The sequence below is a fragment of the Nannobrachium achirus genome (assembly GCF_963921795.1).
Source record: "Nannobrachium achirus genome assembly, chromosome: 23".
Classification (NCBI taxonomy): domain Eukaryota; kingdom Metazoa; phylum Chordata; class Actinopteri; order Myctophiformes; family Myctophidae; genus Nannobrachium; species Nannobrachium achirus.
Genome location: NC_137830.1, coordinates 8,226,040 through 8,243,285, shown reverse-complemented (window position 1 = coordinate 8,243,285; position 17,246 = coordinate 8,226,040). Strand labels below are relative to the sequence as shown.

General features: G+C 42.1%; 1 protein-coding gene and 1 long non-coding RNA gene across 2 annotated transcripts; both read left to right on the top strand.

Annotated features, from left to right (window-relative positions):
• The first annotated feature begins 3,609 nt into the window (after nt 1-3,609).
• LOC308308389 lies at nt 3,610-6,923 on the top strand. The gene is made up of 4 exons (XR_013963285.1): nt 3,610-3,737; nt 5,889-5,973; nt 6,098-6,211; nt 6,845-6,923. It is a non-coding gene; the product is annotated as an uncharacterized lncRNA (long non-coding RNA).
• A 3,199-nt stretch (nt 6,924-10,122) lies between these two features.
• On the top strand, nt 10,123-16,722 carry LOC308308730 (uncharacterized protein; the record flags this gene model as incomplete). Its single annotated transcript, XM_080754184.1, has 6 exons — nt 10,123-10,220; nt 11,251-11,364; nt 12,443-12,559; nt 13,800-13,913; nt 14,886-15,029; nt 16,590-16,722. The coding sequence occupies 6 exons, from the start codon at nt 10,123-10,125 to the stop codon at nt 16,720-16,722; spliced, it is 720 nt and encodes a 239-aa protein (XP_080610310.1).
• Between the last annotated feature and the right edge of the window lie 524 nt (nt 16,723-17,246).

The window sequence follows — 17,246 nt, the reverse complement described above, 5'->3', positions numbered from 1 at the left end:
TAACAATGATATCAAACACAATACCATTTGGCATAATTAAAGGGGAGATATAATGGACCGAATGTTGGCAAATCTGGGATTGGCGCTACCCTCAAGTTTGGCTGTGGTGCTCATTCCACGAATGCCCGATGCTTAATACAAACTATACCTCGCACATCACATTAAAGGAGTAGTTCACCCCCAAAATGACTTCTAACGATTACTCACCCCATGGAGACTTGAGTTCAATACATTTTTTTGTTTTGTTTTTGTCGCATTCCTAAGCTAATAATTTGATAATAATAGATTTACCCCCATTGATTCCGGATGGAGACTCAAATGCATTTGGGTCTCCATCTGGAATCAATGGGCCTACAAAGAGTCTCCTGAAATTATTGGCTTCAGTATCTGACAAAAACAAAACAAATAATATAGCTGCAAGCAGTGATAAAGTGGCCAAGCCAGAAAAAGCAGGAAAGCAAAAAAGCAGCAAGGGAAAGCAGTAAAAGCACAAAAAGTGGGAAAAGAAATCAAAGAAAAACTAGAAGCAGTGTTCTTCCGAACAGGTCTCCGGCAGGTCAGGTAGGTTTTTTTTGGCCTACTGGTGGCTCTATAATAGGCCAAAGTGAAAAGGGTGCCACGTGTTCTTGGGACTTTCACGGCAATCGGACGCTGCATTCGGGATTTGAGGCATTTTGTTCCAAAAAATTGTTTTGCAAAAGTTGACCCGTTGGTGGCGCTATTCGGATAAAATCTGAAGGAGTAATATCGAATAATGTGTTTTACATACTGTAAGTCGGCCTTCTGGTGGCACTATAAAAGCAGATGTGAAAAATGCAGGGCACAGGTTTTTCCTTGGCCTCTGGGAAGTGTGCACACAAGGTTTTACACTAATCAGTGGATTATTAGGTAAAAGCACAAATTGGCCTCTACACAACATGTATGCAAAAGACTGTGATACTATTCACCTGGACAGTTTATGATGCTGCACATGATATCATTGTAATCCTTGGCCATCACAACATAGGTGTAGACTGTAGACATCACATAGTTTGTATTATAATGCTTGGTTCAGGAGTTATGATGCAAAATACATTATTTGGTAATGGCGGATATTAAAATAGGCATCAAGGAGGGGTATTTTGGGGAAGGCTCCATATCAGACAATGTAAAGGGACCCAAACTGTACAAGTCTACCAAATTTCATGATTTTATGCTTGTATCAACCCCAGGCGGGATTTGATCAATCAATCAATCAACTTTATTTAGAAGACACAGGGTCCATTAATAACAAGACACATAAAAACACATAAAATAAAATAAATAAAAACTGTACAGAATCATAAATAAAACATCATCTATACACAAGACAATCGTACCAGTGTTCCCAGAAAGGAGACTGGTACCGGGTAGTAGATCCAACAACCTTCTGCATGAAAGGCATATGCTCTGACCACTAGACAGCCACAGGTTCTGCCAATCATGTTTGTAAAAAAAAAAAAAAAAAAAAAAAAAAGTTCTATGTAGGCTGAGTGCCTTCGATTAAACAATGATTTAATCACCAAGTGCCACAGTATTTTATTGAATTTATTTTTTCATATTTGGAGGCTTGGGGTGAAAGCAATCTGAGTATTTCTGAAATTTTCTAGTGATAGTATTTTCTTTCACTTTAAATTACGGCCTGTTGAGAAGGGCTCATTTTAAACATGAACGTGATGGGGTTAGATCAGATGTGTCAACAACATATGCATGTGCCGAGGGCATCCAGGATGTTAACATCAACTCAACCCGACGTGGGGTTTGAATTCACAACCTTCCGCATATCAGGCACAGGCACTAACCGCTACACTACGGCTGTCACACACAATTGACCAGTCATGTTTAAAAAAAAAGTTTCATGTAATGTACTGGACACACTGAGTGCCTTTTATTAAACAATGATTTAATAGCAGAGTGCCACAATATTTTAATGATTTCTCCACATTTTGGAGGCTCGAAGTAAAAGTAAATGTAAGCGAGTGTTTCTGGAATTTTCCTGCAATCTTATTTTATTTCAAAATGATATAGCGCCCCCCTTTGTCCAATTGGGGTAAGATTGGTAAGATATTTGGACTAACCCTCTACAGTAGTTCATCATGAAAATTTTACTTTGCATGTATGTTTTAGAGGCAGAAGAATAATTTGCATAAAACTGCAATATTCATTGAATTATTAAAAAAATCCGATCAGATAGAATCTTTAGATATTGGTCCAAAGTTCATGTAAAAAAGGTTCAGTGCACGTGACGCGAAAATTCCAGAATAAAAGCAGGTTTAAGCGTTTTACGAACTGCTCAAAATGGCGGAAAATCTAAAGGCGGAGCATACTTAACAAAGACACAGATGTCTTCCGCTTGAGTCAAGGCACATGTGTAAGCAACTTGCATATCTTTAAACGAAACGAGGCATGACTAATGCCCGTTTAAAGTTTGAATTTAAAAACGCTTTGTATAGCGCCCCCCTTTGGCCAATTGGAATAAGATTGGTTTCAGTGGTATTTGGACCAACCCTCTACATCTTTGCCAAATGCCATGAACGTGTCACTTTGCATGTATGATTTGGAGACAGAAGAATAATTTGCATAAAACTGTTTTATTAAATTATTAACAAATAATGTTTCACTTAAAAAAAATCCGACCAGAGAGTTTGACCGTATTGGACCAAAGTTCATGTAAAAAAGGTTTTGTGCACTTGACGCGAAAATCCCAAAAGGAGATAGATTTTTACTGTTTTTCGTATAATTCAAAACGGTGGGAAAACTAAAGGTCAGAGGTCAAAAGTCAGAGTTTAAAAGTTGTTTGGCATGAGGAGACGCATAAGTGTATACAGGTGTACCTCAAACGGAGCATGAGCTATACCTGTTCAAAGTTTCCCACAGTGCCACCCTTTGGCCAATTGTTGCGAGCTGCAGAGTTTCGTAAAAAGCGACTGCACGGTCAAGCCACTAGAGAAAAAGTGGAGGAATGATGAAGTACAATGAGTGGCCTTTGCCACTGCGTGGCTTGGCCACTAATTATTGACTCAAATTATTGACTCAAATCTCAGTTGGGGTGAGTAATCGATAGGAACATTTTCATTTTGGTGGTGAACTACTCCTTTAAGCCAGATGTATACTTCATGGTACCACAGTGTCACGTAATGAAATGAGCAGATCTACAAGTTCACAGAACATCACTGACGCCCCACAAGGTAAGCTTGTAGATTTGCTATTTCCGGTCCATGAAACCGCTATGCAACAGCTAGAGTGCCCTGGAACGACCTCGAGTCACACACACACACACACACACACACACACACACACACACACACACACACACACACACACACACACACACACACACACACACACACACATTCTGCAGTTTACTGGAAGTCACATGACTTCAGGATCAGTAGTCTACCGTTCTTAAAGGGATAGGTCACCCCCATATAACTGTCTGTCTGTCTTTCACTTCTCTCTCTCTCTTTCTCTCTCTCTCTCTCTCTCTCTCTCTCTCTCTCTGTGTCTCTGTCTCCCCCCCCCCTTCTTTTTCTCCAAACAACTCCTCCCTCCTCATCGAGTCAGGCAGAGAGAAAAGTTTCTGTTCTTTGTTCTTTGGGTCTTTTTCACAGTAAGGAGAGACAGAGAGAGAGAGATGGTGAACAGAGAGAGAGACAGATGGTGAACAGGACGCACACAGACAGAAGACGGACATTTTGCTGTTAAAACTTGTGAAGAGAGTGAGTAGAAATGTATTTGATTTCTATAATAAAACCACACTAAAAGGTGCATGACAAGTTAAAAGTAATAACAATTGGCCTAAAAGTAATATCATGATAATGCTAGGGGCATTTTGAAAATCGAAAAATCTGACCAATGTTTGATGAGTTTTTATAGCATGGTTTTTGATTACTTTTGATGCAGTGAAGGTCTTTTTAAAAAGGTCTTAAAGGGATATTCCACTTTCAACAGGGAGCAGTGGAAGGGCCTCTCTCCCCATACACACCCATTGTAACTTCAAACTTCATTTTAACCATGATGGATTCATTAAAAAACACCCATTATTTTTTTCTGGTGACTCATACTACCCTCCTAATACGCGAGCAGGCCGTGTTTTTTCAATAACTTTTTTCATTTATTTTTAAAAATTATTTGGGAAAATGGAAAAAATGAAATACAAAAAAATAATTATTAAAAATAAATGAAAAAAGTTATCGAAAAAACACGGCCTGCTCACGTATTAGGGGGGTATTATGAGTCACCAGATAAAATAATGGGTGTTTTTAATGAATCTATCATGGTTTAAATGAAGTTTGAAGTTACAATGGGTGTGTGTGGGGAGAGGCCCAAAAACTGTTCAGGGTATTCATAAAAGCCTGATTAGACGATAAAATTACCAAAAGTTTTTTTGAAAGTGAAATATCCCTTTAAAGTTAAATTGTCACTCCACTGCCCTCATGTGATGGAGAGGTGACAACGAGGAAAGCAGATCTACAAGCTCACAGTGTGTTGCCACCTGTGACACCTACAGCTTGTAGATCTGCTGTATTCACATGTCACATGCGTTGCCATGTGACATCATCCTACATCATCCTACAGCGGAGCTGAAATGGCGGCAGTGGCTCAGGAGAGACCGGGTGGAGAAACCGGAAGAGTCCTTGAGCAAGACTCTGAAGTCTGAACCCCTAGATGTGTGTGCGTGTGTGTGTGTGTGTGCGTGCGTGTGTGCGTGTGTGTGCTTGCGTTTGTGTGGTCACAGCTAAGGGCTGCACAGATTCCGGTTGTTCAAGTCGTGAAATCGTGGCGTTTGAGAATATTTAAATGACGCTAGGTTTCAGCCGGCGCATTTATCAACGCTGAGATCAAATATACGCTAGGATTGTCTGTATAGGATATGTTGATAAATAAATCTCACTTCAACTTTAACCTACACCTATATTTATGGAAAAAGATACACTGTTTTTTCACTCCATTGATAAATGAGGGCCATGTGTTTGTGTTTCAGAGCAGGCACTGTGTGTCAGCACTGTAGATAATGAACACATCCCTGAATAGTTAACCATCAAACACATTGTTTGTATTGATGACAGTTTAGCTCAAATGATATTAAAATAACAATCATGAGCCGTTAGAGCAACCACTAACATAATACTTGTCTGATTTTCTTCCATCCATCTTTCTAGTTTACAGATAAACTTAATTTTGCAGCGCTGCTACTCCCACAGCTTTTGGGCCATGTGTCAAATCTAACGGGTTCATCAGGAATCATGTGCTTGCATTTTGCTAAGAGATAGTTATATCGTTTATAAATTATTTATATTAATGTATTCGTGAATTAATATTCTCCATTGACTTGAATGAGAAAATGCAAAAAAATTACTTTCTCCAAATATGGAGATGACATCATAGAAGGTTTGAGGTTATAGACCACATGGGACTGACACAGCATAATCTATATCCATATATGGGCATTCCAAGATATGGGCTTAATATTGATGACATCAGGGATCGCCATATATGGACATAACATGGATGGAATTAATTTGCAAGTGTGACTCGCGTCTTGCAATTTCCCAGAATTGCATTTTTCTAGTATTGAGACGTGTGTTATGGCCAGATTGTTGCTATGTGTGTGCAGTGTGGTCTGGGTAGGTGTTTGACTCCCTGACCCTGGCAGGAGGGTCCATTTGGTTCCATGAGTGTGTAAATAGAATAGGAACCAAATATGTCTGTAACTCTGAGAGTGTACAAATGGAACCAAATTGTTCTAAATTAACCTCTGATGTAATGAATGAGTCCAACTGACACACAATCTCTCTCTCTCTCTCTCTCTCTCTCTCTCTCTCTCTCTCTCTCTCTCTCTCTCTCTCTCTCTCTCTCTCTCTCTAAAGGTCTCTGCTCTACCATGAGTGGCTCAGTGGAGAGAGAGGAGTTGGACCCCTCCTCTAAAGACATCCTGTGTGGACAAAATGAGAGGTCTGTCTGTCTGTCTGTCTTTCTGTCTGTTGAGGGACCTGTAATCTGTAAGAGTGGATTCCACATGGATTCTAATGATTGAATATAATTAAAGTAAATCATGTTGATCCTCTGTTTCCCTCAGGGTCCATCAGCAGAGAGCAGGGTCTCCTGTACCCAGCTGTGTCTCCATGAAGAGTGACGCGTCCATGCATAAACCTATTCACTTCAAAGATGGACACCACTCTACTGATCCCAGGTCAGAATGTAAAACACACAGAAAACAACACATTTAGTTGTTATCAAACTCTACTGAACAGACATATTGGTCTGGCTCTTAATATTTTTGAGTTCCATATTTGATAAATAAATCCACAGAATACATTGGCTGTGTTCTACCTAGAGGTGATTTTACACCAAATCAAATAATGTCAACTTTAATGATTATGCTCCAGGCTCCACTGGCTAGAACTGTGTCATAGTAAACTGCATGCATTACCCATCTGTGGTTGTGGTAGTTTGCGTCCGTCTGTCTTTCAATGTTATATGAGATACATAAAGTGGTTCCTGTGTAAATAAGCCGTAAAGCTAACTAGGATCTCCTTTTAGTTGACCTTGTACCAGTGATTTGTACAGTCATGAAACTGTACTTTTCGTTATGCAACCTTCTAGTAAATTCTTCAATCAATCAACCAATCAATCAATCAATCAATCAAACTGTAACCCTGAACGGTTTAATAAAGACCTAGAGTCTAAAGATGATCTATTTCATTGGCTGTAACCCTGACATGTTTAATAAAGACCTATAGATGATCTATTTCATTTACTGTAACCCTGACAGGTTTAATAAAGACCTAGAGATGATCTATTGCATTGACTGTAACCCTGACAGGTTTAATAAAGACCTACAGATGGATGAAAGTCAGAGTTGTGCCAAACCTCACAGAGCAGAGTCTCCAACACCCAGCCTTGTGTCTATGAAGAGTGACCATTCTAGATGGGCACCTCCTGACTTCAGTGGACCTCCACACACAGAGTAAGTGAATCCTCCTTTACAATATACACAGCAATATAACACAAAGTGATCTTCATGTGTAAAAGTCCTGTGACTGTGGGTACTTAGAAAAGCACTAGTCCTCGCTAGGCTGAAGACATGGCAGAGACTGTCCGTCCGTCCGTCCGTCCGTCCGTCCGTCCGTCCGTCCGTCTGTCCGTCTGTCTGTCTGTCTGTCTGTCTGTCCACATCGTTATCGAGGGACAGTTTAGTCAGCAGTTGACCAGGGGAATGTCGTTTCTCTGACTGCTGCGCCGTTCCTTTGCAAAGTTCAGTTAAACCAGCACATTATAGATAAACAGTTCTCTTATTTTACATTCCACAGACCAGAAGACAGCACTCTGGCCACGTTCAAGTGATTAGACAGATATCTGGTGGTGTGTTTATAGACGGTTGTTGCGTCCCCTCTCAAATGAGCACTTGCCCCGTCGGGCAACCTGAAAGCAAACTACACTGGCCTGAAAGTTTTATTTACCTGCCAGGGGCAACACTTAATGTCAACGCCTGTTTAAAATCATATTGATCCTCTCTTTATCTCAGGGTCCATCAGCAGAGAGCAGGGTCTCCTGTACCCAGCTGTGTCTCCATGAAGAGTGACGCGTCCATGTATAGACCTATTAACTTCAAAGATGGACACCACTCTACTGATCCCAGGTCAGAATGTAAAACACACAGAAAACAAAAAATCATTTAGTTGTTATCAAACTCCTGAACAGACATCGTGGTCTGGCTCTTAATATTATTTTAGCATGACAACATCCTTCTACATTTGATACATAAATCCACAGAATACATGGCTGTGTTCTACCAAGGGGCAGGCGATTTTATACCAACTCAAACAATGTCAACTTTGATTGCGACCATCAGGTCGCAGTTACTATCCACCGTCAGTCTGTCTGTCTGTCTGTCTGTCTGTCACGTCACGTCACGTCACGTCACGTCACGTCACGTCACGTCACGTCACGTCACACTCTTGCCCTACTCATACTGTATCTCCGCCTCCGTTGCCCCTATCCATGCCAAACTTTGCACACACACTCCTTGGCTGCCAAACCACAACCGCCACCCCACATTTCTCACATGGCCCTATTCTTGCAAAACACATTTTTGGACACTTGCCATTTCCCATATTCCCTCCTGATTGGCTACAATTGCCTTCTAAAGTTTGTGTAAGTGACCTGACGGTCGCTTATCTCCCGATTAGGGAGTCTTACTGGTGATTATGAGTCAGGCTCCACTGGCTAGAACTGTGTCATAGTAAACTGCATGCATTACCCACCTGTGGTTGTGGTAGTTTGCGTCCGTCTGTTGCGTCCGTCTTTCAATGTTATATGAGATACATTAAGTGGTTCCTGTGTAAATAAGCCGTAAAGCTTACTAGGATCTCCTTTTAGTTGACCTTGTACCAGTGATTTGTACTGTCATGAAACTGTCTTATGCAACCTTATAGTAAATTCTTCAATCAATCAATCAATCAATCAATCAAACTGTAACCCTGACAGGTTTAATAAAGACCTAGATATGATCTATTTCATTGACTGTAACCCTGACAGGTTTAATAAAGACCTAGAGATGATCTATTTCATTGACTGTAACCCTGACAGGTTTAATACAGACTGAAAGATGATCTGTTTCATTGACTGTAACCCTGACAGGTTTAATAAAGACCTAGAGATGGATGAAAGTCAGAGTTCTGCCAAACCTCACAGATCAGAGTCTCCAACACCCAGCCTTGTGTCTATGAAGAGTGACCATTCTAGATGGGCACCTCCTGACTTCAGTGGACCTCCACACACAGAGTAAGTGAATCCTCCTTTACAATATACACAGCAATATAACACAACAAAGTGATCTACATGTATACAATTCGTGCGACTGTGGGTACTTAGAAAAGCACTAGTCCTCTCTAGGCTGAAGGCATGGCAGAGACTGTTTTGCACCCTGTCCGTCTGTCCGTCCGTCCGTCCGTCCGTCCGTCCGTCCGTCCGTCCGTCCGTCCGTCCGTCCGTCCGTCCGTCCGTCCGTCCGTCCGTCCGTCCGTGTCCGTCCGTCCGTGTGTGTGTGTTTGTGTGTGTGTCCATGTGTCGCAGTGAAACAGTACACACACTCCCTGGATGTCAGAGCACTGCTCCCAGATTTTGTACTAATATCAGTACACATTATATCTATAGTGATTAAACCAAACGGATTTGTCAGATTTTTCATATTCCATCCTGATTGGCTAAGATTGGCTTCTAAAGTTTGCAGTGCTCCGTTTTGAACAAAATGCCACAAATCTTTCTGTGAAATTTTGCACGCACTTTCCCATTAGGCAGAGGAAGAAATGATACTTGAAAGTGCGTGTGTGTGCATGCGTGCGTGCGTGCATGTCTGGCTGAAGGCAAATCCGTACACAGTATTTCTATAGTCATTAAACCAAGCGGATATGTCGGGCGCCTCAAATCATGAACACAGTGTGATTTCTGTGAAATTCTACACAGACATTCCCGCTAGGGAAGATATTATACCTGAAATCGCTTATGAAATCTTGATCCTTGGACTCCACATTATCTTAGTCTGAGGTTTTCCATTGCCAAAATATTGGCTTTTGAGATGCAGAACAGTGAAGTTCACAGCATTGATTACTGATACATCTGGAGTCTGGAGAGGCATCCCACCCCACTCTGCTACAGGACACCTCTCTCCAGCAGTGGTCCTCTCAAAGAGCTCCAGATAAACTTCCACATCGTTATCTATGGTCAGTTTAGTCAGCAGCTGACCAGGGGAATGTGGTTTCTCTGACTGCTGCATTGTTCCTTTGCAAAGTTCAGTTAAACCAGCACATTATAGGTAAACAGTGCTCTTATTTTACATTCCACAGACCAGAAGACAGAGCACTCTGGCCACGTTCAAGTGATTAGACAGATATCTGGTGTTGTGTTTATAGACGGTTGTTGCGTCCCCTCTCAAACGAGCACTTGCCCCGTTGGGCAACCTGAAAGAAATTCTTCAATCAATCAATCAATCAAACTTCAGATGATCTATTTCATTGACTGTAACCCTGACCGGTTTAATAAAGACTTAAGATGATCTATTTCATTGACTGTAACCCTGACAGGTTTAATAAAGACCTAGATATGACCAGACCAGTCTCTCCAACACCCAGCCTTGTGTCTATGAAGAGTCACCGTTCTAGATGGGCACCTCCTGACATCAGTGGACCTCCACACACAAAGTAAGTTAATCCTCCTTTACAATACACACAGCAATATAACACAGCAAAGTGATCTACATGTATACAATTCCTGTGACTGTGGGTACTTAGTAAAGCACTAGTCCTCGCTAGGCTGAAGACATGGCAGAGACTGTTTTGCACCCTGTTCGTGTGTGTGTGTGTGTGTGTGTGTGTGTGTGTGTGTGTGTGTGTGTGTGTGTGTGTGTGTGTGTGTGTGTGTGTGTGTGTGTGTGTGTGTGTGTGTGTGTGTGTGTGTGTGTGTGTGTGTGTGTGTGTGTGTGTAATCGATTTTTAATCGAAATCCGGGTTTTTTCCTTTGGACGATTTAAAAAATAGGAAATCGTCAAATCGAGTTTCACTTTAATTAGGGTAATTCTTACTCATTGGAGCCTTGCACGGGGCAAAAAGTAAACAGCTGGGTCATCCTAAAGCAGGACGACAAGGTCCGACACCAAATTAATACTAATTTCTCTCTGATGTGTCATTTCTTTTTCTTATCCTGGTCTGAGGTTTTCCTTTGCCAAAATATTGTTTTTTGAGATGCAGAACAGTGAAGTTCACAGCATTGATTACTGATACATCTGGAGTCTGGACAGGCATCCCACCCCACTCTGCTACAGGACACCTCTCTCCAGCAGTGGTCCTCTCAAAGAGCTCCAGATAAACTTCCACATCGTTATCGAGGGTCAGTTTAGTCAGCAGCTGACCAGGGGGATGTGGTTTCTCTGACTGCTGCACCGTTCCTTTGCAAAGTTCAGTTAAACCAGCACATTATACTGTAGGTAAACAGTGCTCTTATTTTACATTCCACAGACCAGAAGACAGAGCACTCTGGCCTCGTTCAAGTGATTAGACAGATATCTGGTGGTGTGTTTATAGACGGTTGTTGCGTCCCCTCTCAAACGAGCACTTGCCCCGTCGGGCAACCTGAAAGCAAACTACACTGGCCTGGAAGTTTTATTTACCTACCAGGGGCAACACTTAATGTCAACACCTGTTTAAAATCATGATGATCCTCTGTTTCTCTCAGGGTCCATCAGCAGAGAGCAGGGTCTCCTGTACCCAGCTGTGTCTCCATGAAGAGTGACTGGTCCATGGATAGACCTATTAACTTCAAAGATGGACACCACTCTACTGATCCCAGGTCAGAATGTAAAACACAAAGAAAACACCATATAATTTAGTTGTTATCAAACTACTGAACAGACATCGTGGTCTGGCTCTTAATATTATTTTAGCATGACAACATCCTTCTACATTTGATAAATAAATCCACAGAATACATGGCTGTGTTCTACCTAGGGCCAGGCGATTTTATACCAACTCAAACAATGTCAACTTTGATTGCGACCATTAGGTCGCAGTTACTATCCAGTCAGTCTGTCTGTCACGTCACGTCACGTCACGTCACGTCACGTCACGTCACGTCACGTCACGTCACGTCACGTCACGTCACGTCACGTCACACTGTTGCCCTACTCATACTGTATCTCCGCCTCCGTTGCCCCTATCCATGCCAAACTTTGCACACACACTCCTTGGCTGCCAAACCACAACCACCACCTCACATTTCTCACATGCTCCTCTTCTAGCACCACCATGACACCATGATTCTTGCAAAACACATTTTTGGACACTTGCCATTTCCCATATTCCCTCCTGATTGGCTACAATTGCCTTCTAAAGTTTGTGTATGCGACCTGGCGGTCGCTTATCTCCCGATTAGGGAGTCTTACTGGTGATTATGAGTCAGGCTCCACTGGATAGAACTGTGTCATAGTAAACTGCATGCATTACCCACCCGTGGTTGTGGTAGTTTGCGTCCGTCTGTCTTTCAATATGAGATACATTAAGTGCTTCCTGTGTAAATAACCCGTAAAGCTTACTAGGATCTCCTTTTAGTTGACCTTGTACCAGTGATTTGTACTGTTATGAAACTGTCTTATGCAACCTTATAGTAAAGTCTTCAATCAATCAATCAATCAATCAATCAATCAATCAGACTGTAACCCTGACAGGTTTAATAAAGACCTAGAGATGATCTATTTCATTGACTGTAACCCTGACAGGTTTAATAAAGACTGAAAGATGATCTGTTTCATTGACTGTAACCCTGACAGGTTTAATAAAGACCTAGAGATGATCTATTTCATTGACTGTAACCCTGAAAGGTTTAATAAAGACCTAGAGATGATCTATTTCATTGACTGTAACCCTGACAGGTTTAATAAAGACCTAGTGATGACCAGACCAGTCTCTCCAACACCCAGCCTTGTGTCTATGAAGAGTGACTGTTCTAGATGGGCACCACCTGACTTCAGTGGACCTCCACACACAGAGTAAGTGAATCCTCCTTTACAATATACACAGCAATATAACACAACAAAGTGATCTACATGTATAAAATTCCTGCGACTTTGGGTACTTAGAAAAGCACTAGTCCTCACTAGGCTGAAGGCATGTGTGTGTGTCTGTGAACAGCTAATCTCCGGCAGCGTTTGTCCGATCACAGAGAAACTGTACACACACTCCCTGGATGTCAGAGCAGAAGCTCTGGACAATCTTTTCAGATCGGCCTGTCATAGCGCCACCAGGAGGCTGACTTTTGCAGAACAATTAGTTTGACAGTAAACCAAACTGATTTGTAAAGTTTTTCATATTCCATGCCGATTGGCTAAGATTGGCTTCTAAAGTTTGCAGTGCTCCGTTTTGAACAAAATGCCACAAATCATGAACACAGTGTGTGATTGCTGTGATATTTTGCACATACTTTCCCATTAGGCCGAGGAAGAAATGATACTTGAAAGTGCGTGCGTGTGTGCGTGTGTGCGTGTGTCTGGCTGAAGGCAAATCGGTACACAGTATTTCTATAGTCATTAAACCAAACGGATATGTCAGGCGCCTCAAATCATGAACACGGTGTGCGATTTCCCTTAAATTCTACACGCACATTTCCGCTAGGGGAGAAATTATACCTGAAAGTCTTCAAATCGGCCTCCTCACCAGGGCCTGGTGCTTATGAAATCTTGGTCCTTGGACTCTGCATTATCCTGGTCTGAGGTTTTCCTTTGCCAAAATATTGGCTTTGAGATGCAGAACAGTGAAGTTCACAGCATTGATTACTGATACATCTGGAGTCTGGACAGGCATCCCACCCCACTCTGCTACAGGACACCTCTCTCCAGCAGTGGTCCTCTCAAAGAGCTCCAGATAAACTTCCACATCGTTATCAAGGTTAGTTTAGTCAGCAGCTGACCAGGGGGATGTCGTTTCTCTGACTGCTGCACCGTTCCTTTGCAAAGTTCAGTTAAACCAGCACATTATACTGTAGGTAAACAGTGCTCTTATTTTACATTCCACAGACCAGAAGACAGAGCACTCTGGCCACGTTCAAGTGATTAGACAGATATCTGGTGGTGTGTTTATAGACGGTTGTTGCGTCCCCTCTCAAACGAGCACTTGCCCCGTCGGGCAACCTGAAAGCAAACTACACTGGCCTGGAAGTTTTATTTACCTACCAGGGGCAACACTTAATGTCAACACCTGTTTAAAATCATGATGATCTTCTGTTTCTCTCAGGGTCCATCAGCAGAGAGCAGGGTCTCCTGTACCCAGCTGTGTCTCCATGAAGAGTGACTGGTCCATAGATAGACCTATTAACTTCAAAGATGGACACCACTCTACTGATCCCAGGTCAGAATGTAAAACACACAGAAAACACCATATAATTTATCAAACTACTGAACAGACATCGTGGTCTGGCTCTTAATATTATTTTAGCATGACAACATCCTTCTACATTTGATACATAAATCCACAGAATACATGGCTGTGTTCTACCTAGGGCCAGGCGATTTTATACCAACTCAAACAATGTCAACTTTGATTGCGACCATCAGGTCGCAGTTACTATCCAGTCAGTCTGTCTGTCACGTCACGTCACGTCACGTCACGTCACGTCACGTCACGTCACGTCACGTCACGTCACGTCACGTCACGTCACATCACGTCACACTGTTGCCCTACTCATACTGTATCTCCGCCTCCGTTGCCCCTATCCATGCCAAACTTTGCACACACACTCCTTGGCTGCCAAACCACAACTGCCACCCCACATTTCTCACATGGTCCTCTTCTAGCACCACCATGACACCATGATTCTTGCAAAACACATTTTTGGACACTTGCCATTTCCCATATTCCCTCCTGATTGGCTACAATTGCCTTCTAAAGTTTGTGTATGCGACCTGGCGGTCGCTTATCTCCCGATTAGGGAGTCTTACTGGTGATTATGAGTCAGGCTCCACTGGCTAGAACTGTGTCATAGTAAACTGCATGCATTACCCACCTGTGGTTGTGGTAGTTTGCGTCTGTCTGTCTTTCAATGTTATATGACATTAAGCTTACTAGCTTACTAGGATCTCCTTTTAGTTGACCTTGTACCAGTGATTTGTACTGTCATGAAACTGTCTTATGCAACCTTATAGTAAATTCTTCAATCAATCAATCAATCAATCAATCAATCAATCAATCAATCAATCAATCAAACTGTAACCCTGACAGGTTTAATAAAGACCTAGAGATGATCTATTTCATTGACTGTAACCCTGACAGGTTTAATAAAGACCTAGAGATGATCTATTTCATTGACTGTAACCCTGACAGGTTTAATAAAGACCTAGAGATGGATGAAAGTCAGAGTTGTGCCAAACGCCACAGATCAGAGTCTCCAACACCCAGCCTTGTGTCTATGAAGAGTGACTGTTCTAAATGGGCACCTCCTGACTTCAGTGGACCTCCACACACAGAGTAAGTGAATCCTCCTTTACAATATACACAGCAATATAACACAACAAAGTGATCTACATGTATAGAATTCGTGCAACTGTGGGTACTTAGAAAAGCACTAGTCCTCTCTAGGCTGAAGGCATGGCAGAGACTGTTTTGCACCCTGTCCGTCTGTCCGTCCGTCCGTCCGTCCGTGTGTGTGCGTACATGCGTGCGTGCGTGCGTGCGTGCGTGTGTGCTTGTGTGTGTGTGTCCATGTGTCTATCTGTGAATAGCTAATCTCTGACACCGTTTGCCCGATCGCAGCGAAACAGTACACACACTCCCTGGATGTCAGAGCACTGTCAAACATTTATGTATTTTTTTTTTCCCACCACAACGTAGAACAAAAGAAAAAAAAATCCACTCAAAAAACTGTAAACAGAAACTTTACAAAAAATAAACTGAAAAAGAAAAAAGAGGATACTTTGTTATGTAATTGTTGTCATTTCATTAAAACAGAGAAAAAGCTGCTATTATTTAAATTAATATTTATATCTAGAATACTTTAGATTTGAATACAAAAGGGAGAAAGAACCAAAGAAAATTAAAAAGACATGTTTCCCCTATTTAAAACATAAGGGGCCCACCTTTTTTCGAAAGCATTTTCTCTGCCATTAATTCTATAGGTCACCTTTTCCATAAGGTACATGTCCTCTGTTTTTTCCCACCATTTCTCTACCCTGGGAGGTTCCACACTTTTCCAACTCCTTGATATTTGCTTGAGCGCTGTAATTCTCAAAATCCAAAAGAGATATAAATCTCGACTTTGCAGACTCTGGGGGCGTGTTCCAAGGAGTATATTATGATTTTGTCAATTTAAAACTCTCCCAAATATTTGTTCTATTGTTTGTGTGACTCCTCACCAGAAGGTTTGTACCTTGGGGCATGTGAGGAATACATGGGTGTGATCCGCTTCACTCTCCCCGCATTCCCTCCAGCTGTCAAAACATTTAGTTTGACAGTTAAGTGCTCCCAGATTTTGTACTAATACCAGTACACATTATATCTATAGTGATTAAACCAAACGGATTTGTCAGATTTTTCATATTCCATCCTGATTGGCTAAGATTGGCTTCTAAAGTTTGCAGTGCTCCGTTTTGAACAAAATGCCACATCATGAACACAGCGTGGGATTTCTGTGAAATTTTGCACACACTTTCCCATTAGGCAGAGGAAGAAATGATACTTGAAAGTGCGTGTGTGTGCGTGCGTGCATGCATGCGTGCGTGCGTGCATGTCTGGCTGAAGGCAAATCCGTACACAGTATTTCTATAGTCATTAAACCAAGCGGATATGTCGGGCGCCTCAAATCATGAACACAGCGTGATTTCCGTGAAATTCTACACAGACATTCCCGCCAGGGAAGAAATTATACCTGAAAGCGCTTATGAAATCTTGATCCTTGGACTCCACATTATCTTAGTCTGAGGTTTTCCTTTGCCAACATATTGGTTTTGAGATGCAGAACAGTGAAGTTCACAGCATTGATTACTGATACATCTGGAGTCTGGACAGGCATCCCACCCCACTCTGCTACAGGACACCTCTCTCCAGCAGTGGTCCTCTCAAAGAGCTCCAGATAAGCTTCCACATCGTCATTGAGGGTCAGTTTAGTCAGCAGCTGACGACTGGGGAATGTGGTTTCTCTGACTGCTGCATCGTTCCTTTGTAAAGTTCAGTTAAACCAGCACATTATAGATAAACAGTGCTCTTATTTTACATTCCACAGACCAGAAGACAGAGCACTCTGGCCACGTTCAAGTGATTAGACAGATATCTGGTGGTGTGTTTATAGACGGTTGTTGCGTCCCCTCTCAAATGAGCACTTGCCCCGTCGGGCAACCTGAAAGCAAACTACACTGGCCTGAAAGTTTTATGTACGTGCCAGGGGCAACACTTAATGTCAACGCCTGTTTAAAATCATATTGATCCTCTCTTTATCTCAGGGTCCATCAGCAGAGAGCAGGGTCTCCTGTACCCAGCTGTGTCTCCATGAAGAGTGACTGGTCCATGCATAAACCTATTAACTTCAAAGATGGACACCACTCTACTGATCCCAGGTCAGAATGTAAAACACACAGAAAACAACACATCATTTAGTGGTTATCAAACTCTAATGAACAGACATCCTGGTCTGGTTCTTAATATTTGAGTGACAACATCCTTCCATATTTGATAAATAAATCCACAGAATAC